The sequence below is a fragment of the Porites lutea genome, chromosome 14, assembly GCF_958299795.1.
Source record: "Porites lutea chromosome 14, jaPorLute2.1, whole genome shotgun sequence".
NCBI classification, from domain to species: domain Eukaryota; kingdom Metazoa; phylum Cnidaria; class Anthozoa; order Scleractinia; family Poritidae; genus Porites; species Porites lutea.
Window position 1 is genome coordinate 18,007,934 of NC_133214.1, and position 7,401 is coordinate 18,015,334.

A 7,401-nucleotide genomic window follows, 5' to 3' on the forward strand; every position below is an offset into this window, starting at 1 on the left:
AGCTGTCAACTTTAAAATTTAATAAGAACCCTGGGGGAGGAAGGAGCTAACCCAGTTCTGGTCTTTCTTTCTTTGTCACACCATGCCAAGGCTAGTGCTGCATGACAGAGAGAGAGCAGCCACAACTGGACTAACCTGCTGAGTGGGTAATAAACTGACTGACTCAGTGGCTGCCTGATCACATGTCTAGATAACTGTCCAGCTAGCTGGTTGGTTGGTTGACTGTCTGTTGAGTTAAAAACTGACTTACTTGCTGAGTGGCAGAATGTTTTTATTAGTAATCAGCTGACAGATTGGCTGGCATCCAGACTGACTGTCTGACCAGCTGATCAACTACCTGGTGGTCTGACAGACTGGATAGCCGACAGGTGGACTGAACCAGTGACTGATCAACTGGCTTGTAGAATGACTGGCTAGCAACTTAGGTCACTGGCTGATCAACTGGCTAGCAAGGTGACTCTTTTCATGGCTAGCAGACTGATGCACCCAGTGGCTAAACTACTATGTGATAGACTGAAGTGAATGCAGACTAGCTGGCCCACTGACCAACTGATAGGTTGGTCACATACATACACTGTTTACAGGTAGACATTATGACACCCAAAGGAGGATCATGAGGTTATTCCCCGCAGAAAACCCACCCAGCCCAGGAAAGGTTGGCCATGCCCCTATGGTCTACCTCCCCTACTCTTTTCGAACAGTGGTGTCCCACAAGAACAAGATAACTGAAAGTACCATAACATGAACATATCATAACATAAAACTTTATTTATACTCGAATTTTAGAGTAGCTAACAAGCTAATATCTTAGAGCTGACACTACATGAAAATAATATAGAAATATATATAACATTAAATGCATTAAAAGAAATAATAATAAAATAATATTAATAATAATAAGCACATAAAAATATATATATATATATATATTATTAACAATTCACAGTTTTAAGTTTAAGTATGTCAGGCAAAAAGAATCTATATGAAGGTAACATCCTGTGACAGGATGACATGAGACCATGAGACAGGACCTCCGGTTTTTTCATTATTCAAGAGGAAAAGATAGCCTAACCATTTGCATATAAAATTACAAAGGCAGCACTTTCTTCTCTTCTCAGCCAGGGTTTAAACATGCGACCTCCCACTCAGCAGACTGGTGCTCTCCCAACTGAGCTTACCAGGCCGTGACTTAACTCAACATACTGAATGGATGTACTCAACAGATAAATTTTTTTTCTATTTCAACAGAGGTGCCGACATTTGCAAGAAGTGCTGGTTGTTCATGGTTGTTGCAATGAAAATAGTGGACTCAACTCTTGAAAGTAGGTTTAACAAATCAGCTTTTTGCTACCCGCATCACCCTTTGACTCTGATTGACTCTGAAGATGACTACTGCATACAGTGTAGGTTGTTGAAATGTCAGTCACTGTCAACAACAGCTCCATTCAGAACTATGCTCGCCTGAGTAATCACAATCTACCCACTTATGACTTGCATCACTTTTGACATACCCAAGGGTTCAGGTAACATGGGCTCCTCTAGCTATCAAAGAAATTCCAGTAAAGTGGACAATTCAGGTTTATCTACAACATAATACTGGTACTTATTTTGGTGCTAATGGTTAAAAAAAATTGCGACCAGAATTTGATGAGTTGGTCATGAGAAATATAATACTAAATTGTAAAGTTACAGATTTGAGCATCATACTAATGTCTCTTTTGTGGTATTTATGTTGCAGGAGATTTTGGGTTCCAACACAGACTTTGGGTCTACAGTGGTCGCCGTGGTGTCCATTGCTGGGTGTGTGATGAAGAGGCGCGGAAACTTTCTCAGAATGCTCGTTCAGCTGTAGCAGAATATCTCAGTGTCATCAAGGTACCTGTAGCAATGGTTACTTAAAAATGGTGGCGAAGAACCAGAGCTGGAGTCTGTTTCACCAGTGTGAATATGTGTTCATTTATTTACCTGTATATTCACCATCATAATCAGTTTATTACAGACTGGAAATGTGATAAATTTGTTCTGAAATATTTCTGCTGAATTGCTCAGCCTTCATCAGTCTTAAGTGCATGGCTGCATTGCACTAGTACTGCAGTCACACGCGACCTTAGGAAAGTCATGTGACAAGAGAACTGTTTGGTAGTTCCAGCCCATGGTCTTAGTTGAGAGAGGAGCATATTGTCTTTGATCTTCAAACCTGGCTCCATGTCTGACATACCACACTTCTAGTAAGATATTATTCCAACAGGCTAGGAAGCTCTTCCTGTCTTGCCCCTCCACAACTTCCACCAAAAAACTAACAACTGCAGAAGGAATTTCTTCACTTTCTTTGGCAATTTCGGATTTGCTCCTTAAAGCTTCTCTTCACATCATATTAATAGCTGAATATTTTAATGCAGGGTGGTGAAAATCAAATCAAGAAAGTGAATCTCCGTCGACCATACCACCCTTATATCAGGTTAGAGAAGTGGATAGTTGATTGCGTTTGATTTTCTTTTGCAACACTTTGGGTTGGGTTGGTACTTCTTGAAAATACCTACCCAGGTATGTGTCACCCACGAGGGTTGCAACTTAGGACTCTGTTTCTGTTTCTTTCATTGAATAGCATTTTCTTGGATAATTTTCTACATTCTTTTTACAGCATCTAGTTCTCAAATTGTGATCAAAATGAATTAAACTGGATTTGCTTTTTAAGCTTTTATAAATTATCTGAATTCAAATTTTGCATAACCTAGCTTTGAACAACCCAGCCCTGGATGTTACATAGCTGCCTAAAATCTAACCAAGTACTCCTCTAGCCAACCACACCCATCCCTCTGGGCAAGGGGTCTGCACCTGTCAGTCAACAACCCTTGTAGAGAAAAGTGGTAACGGAAGTGACTTTAAGCTTCGCAAAAAAATATATAACTACTCTGAAACTTCAAGCTCAGATTTCTGTTTCAGCACCAAAAATGTGGGCATATGACTTCTGTAACCTTTATCAAACCTGACTTAGCTTCAAGTGGTAATAAGAGTTGCATCTCACTCAAAAATTGCCTTTCTAGGAACTCCTTAAGAATCCTCCGTGAGCATTTTGTGGATCTTGTGATTGACAAACAAGATGTTTTGTCCTCAAAGGAAAGATGGGATGGTGTACTTGCTCTTGTACCCGATTGTATCCTTTTAATGTAAATGTTTTTTTTAAAAAAAGAAACAAACAAACTTTTCTCTGAATGGTAAAATGTATGTCACTGATAGGATTCTTGCACTAACCTTTTCAAGTTCCAACAGTGATCAGCATCAATATTCTTCTTATTGTATCAGTGGTCACTAGATCAAAGAAGTCATGAGAATTATGGACATGATCACAACCAATACGATAAGCTGATCACCACTTGCGCTTTTGTCATAAGGGTATTGACTATGCATAGGTTCAATCTACATGTACTCCAATTGCTTAAAAATATATTATCTACTTGATACCCCTCAGAAGCTAAAATAACATTTGCCAACCAAGTTGAGAGTCTTTAACATGCACAAGCTGTACGAAATGAACTGAACTCTTCTTGGTCAAAAACAAAGAGGTCATCACGTAACAGGTGGGAGGAACTTGACGAGAAGCTGAAAGGAAGTCAGGTAACTGTTAGATGACTTGTTGCAGACCTCACCATCTCATTAATCTCTTATTTTAGTTATTACTAGAAGCTATAAACGAACCATTGTGTAAGCAATTGGGGCCAAGTGTTGTCTACACAAATCACAAACTCACTCACAGCTGCCTTTCAAATAGCTTAATTACAAAGGGGAAAGGCAGGTCTGATTCTATGTGAAGTCAACTTTTCTCTAACTTGTATAAGACATTATGGTGACCAGTGCCAAATGTTCCTCTCACACTATCAGTTTATTATCAAGAGAAAAGCTTATGAGAATTAAATCATAGAGGAAAAAAAGCTTTGATCTTTTATCAAATTCTCCCAAGAATTTTTGAGGAAATGGATATTAGCTAGCACTGGCCCTATAATTTCACCCTCCAGCAGACGGAAAATGTGAAGCAATCCCCATAGTACATTATGACCCAACTTTCAAATTTGCCCCTAAAATGATTCATTTTGAATCTCTTGTCCAGAAACCAGAAACAAAGGATGAGATAATGTTCCAATACTCTTTTCCTCGTCTTGACGTCAATGTTACCAAGGGTCTTAATCACTTACTGAAGAGCCCATTTTGTGTTCATCCAAAAACAGGTGAGCATCAAATATGTACCAGTACAAAGTGTGTTTCAAAGACCCCCCCTCGAACCCTCCCTCTGTATCCTCAGAATGAACTAGGATTAAAATAAAAATACATTCAACCCGCTTTACGGACACCATTTAATATGGACACCTCATCATTACAGACAGTTTGCTCTGTCCCTAGGAAAAGAAAGCCCTTACAGTTTCTCTAAATTCAACCCATTTAATACAGACATCCCGTTAATACCGACACTTTCTAAAGCCCCCTCAGTGTCGTTATTAACCCTTTAAGTCCCAATAGTGATCAACATCAATTTTCTCCTACCAATATCCATATGTTGCCAAGAGAAATGGTTATGAGAGTTAATAAAATGACCACTAAAAGAATAAAGGCTTGATCTGTTATCAAATTTTCTCAACTTATTCTTTAAGGAAATGTATGGAGATCAGTTTGGAGAATTTGTAAGTGGATATCAGGGCTTAATGGGTTAATGGGGTCTGACTGTACAGTCAACACTCTTTCAGACAGACATCCATCATTGGACCAGTACAGATTGCCCCTCTTGGTTCTTAGAGACGTCTCTAAATACTAAGTGTGACCAACATAAATTTTCTTGTAAAATTTTCAACACATAATCAAAAGAGACGGTCATGAAAATAAGTAATGAAATTATCACCTCATGGAAAACGCTTTGATCTTTTATCAAATTCTCTCAACTAATTCTTTAAAGAAGTGCATGGAGACCAGGTTGAGGAATTTGTATATGGATATTGGAGTTGAAAGGGTAAGCCCATTCTATCCCAATAGTGCCCCCCCAAAAAAATTTTAGGGAAATGATAAATTTCATTTTGTTGAATACAAAAAACAAAACAAAAGTACCCTACAAAAGTACTGCTCAAGAGGTTTCAATTAAATAGTAGCACCACAGGAATTCATCCATAAACTCCAAAGTTAGAATAACATTTTCTCCCACCATACTATTGACTGAGAAAATAACAAATCTAAAAATTATGAAAAATGACACATACTAACTCTAAGTGGGTGATTTCTGTCTGTCTAATGGAGAGTTGACCATGCACCCATATGTGTCCTCTATGCACCCTTGTGCAAAACATGGCTTAGCGAAATTTCCGTCTTATACATTACCTTTTGTTACCATATTCCAGGTCGTGTTTGTGTTCCTATCAGTATGAGGGATGTGGATACCTTTGATCCATTTACAGTTCCCACTATCAGGTTTAATATTGCACTTGATTTTTTTCCTAATAATTCTTATTATCCTGAAGTTAAAGCTGGGTAACCATTGTTAAAGTGTTTTGGTCCATTTGAGGGAGTGGTCTTAATTCTATCTTGTATTGAAGGGTCGAATCTTTGCAGGAAAAAGTAGACTAAGAAGTTAAAGATCATCATCTCTTTGACATGGACCATGCTTTTTATACCCTCATTTTAAAATGCCTTCCATGGGTCGAGGCAGTGCCCATGTGCTTTAAATTAATAAGATTGCTCGAGTCCATTTTCAACAAATATTGTACATAATTTAATTTATTACACATTCAACTGCAGCCAACTTTGTGATGAAATTGACGAACATGAGAAAAATTCCTCAGACATGATCGAAGAAGAAAAGAAAAAGATGCCAGGTAACAGTGAAAACAAAAACATTTCTCCCCTGCTAATTAGTTACTTGCAAACCAACTTTCTTGTCAATCAGTTGTTTTGTTATGTTTATTAAAGATTATCTTTAGACTTGACATTTTGTTATCCGTTTTCAGCATTCATGAAAACCTCTCTCAAAAAGCCCATTGGCATTTTTGTGCAGTTTTTAAAGGGCCTTGAAAGTGAAAATGACAGCAGACGAAAGAGCTTCCGTGATGCTGAAGGTGAGTGAATGAAATGAATGTTTGCAGAGTTGCTGCATGACACTGAAAAGTAAGATCTTTAAATTAGATGAAGAGAAAAGAGGAATTGAAATGTCTGCCAATTCTTTTTTCCTTCACCTTCTAAGGTTATGGAAACTTGATAAATTCGCAACTTTCAACTCTGTTTAAAAAAATCCTGTCACTATCTGTTATGTTCAAATATCTTGCATAATACTCTTCATAATACTTTTCCCTATTTCCTCATTTCTTTAGAGAGGAAAGGAGAGTGGTAGTCAAAACCGAAAGACGGGATGAGAGGAATTACACATGGAAAATGATATTAACAACAACAACAATCAAACTTACATTAACTTGAAGAACAACAGTTCAGAATTGAGAAAAGAAATGGATTATTTTACGTTTCTGGGAAACTGCCCACCTAACCCTCCCCTAAGCCAACATTAACACTTGCTTCTCACTTAGGGCAAAATGTTGGTTTAGGGGATGCGTAGGTGGGCAGTTTCCCACATGGTCACTAGCCTTGATAAGATGGACACCAATGTAAGTGAAGCATAAACCTTTGTATGTCAAGCTTCACATCTAGGAGCTAATTGCTTTGCATTAAAATAAGAAGAAAATGCGATTGACGGATAATTTTATCCTTGTACATCATTAAAATTCAACATTGTTAAGGGCAGGGAGGAAGCAGCCAGAGTTACTAAAAAGGAGTTTAAGATACCACAACAGTGACGGCCACAAAAACACTGCTTAAAAAGTGAATTTGCGTTCTTACAATCTCTATTGCAATTACTCCAACTCATTTACTTTGTCAAATGCAAGCAAACTCTTTTTGAGCCGAATTCCTAAGAACCATATTCAAGTTCAGAAAGAGAAAAAAAATTTAGCTGTTGCTTGTTTATGTCCTCCATAAAACGTGAAATTAGGCATTTCCTGTTGTACTCGTGCAGTGATGGCAAAGAACTGTACAAAAAAACATGATGCACGTGCAGAGTAGTTGTTGTTTTGCCTATTCTTTGTTGACGTTCTTGTTGTTGTCACTGTGGTGGCATCTTAAAAGTCTCCAACATCATGCTAAGAGATCACAGCATGTCTGACCTCCATCGTAACATAAGGCAAACATTACAAGTCTAATGCTTACTCTCCTTGTCCATTACTAGACTTTGAAAAGTAATGACAATAATAAACAGACAATTAAGTACTTTTTCCAATTTTAATGAGTGAGGGATTTAGGTGCACTTTATTACTACATTACTATATGACAATAGATTTAAAATGTTTAACGAAACTGTATAATATTAATTTTATTTTA

The 7,401-nt window shown here is 37.6% G+C and overlaps 1 protein-coding gene across 1 annotated transcript in view; it reads left to right on the top strand.

Annotated features, from left to right (window-relative positions):
* Positions 1–7,143, top strand: part of LOC140924131 (DNA primase small subunit-like) — an 8,412-nt gene extending 1,269 nt beyond the window's left edge. The window contains exons 4-13 of the mRNA XM_073374150.1: positions 1,249–1,322; positions 1,739–1,875; positions 2,400–2,458; positions 3,045–3,154; positions 3,521–3,615; positions 4,106–4,223; positions 5,379–5,448; positions 5,776–5,852; positions 5,985–6,092; positions 6,345–7,143. Of these exons, the coding sequence (XP_073230251.1) occupies positions 1,249–1,322; positions 1,739–1,875; positions 2,400–2,458; positions 3,045–3,154; positions 3,521–3,615; positions 4,106–4,223; positions 5,379–5,448; positions 5,776–5,852; positions 5,985–6,092; positions 6,345–6,364 (868 nt within the window). The 3' untranslated portion in view covers positions 6,365–7,143. The remainder of the gene's footprint in view (positions 1–1,248; positions 1,323–1,738; positions 1,876–2,399; positions 2,459–3,044; positions 3,155–3,520; positions 3,616–4,105; positions 4,224–5,378; positions 5,449–5,775; positions 5,853–5,984; positions 6,093–6,344) is intronic.
* The last annotated feature ends 258 nt before the right edge of the window (positions 7,144–7,401 follow it).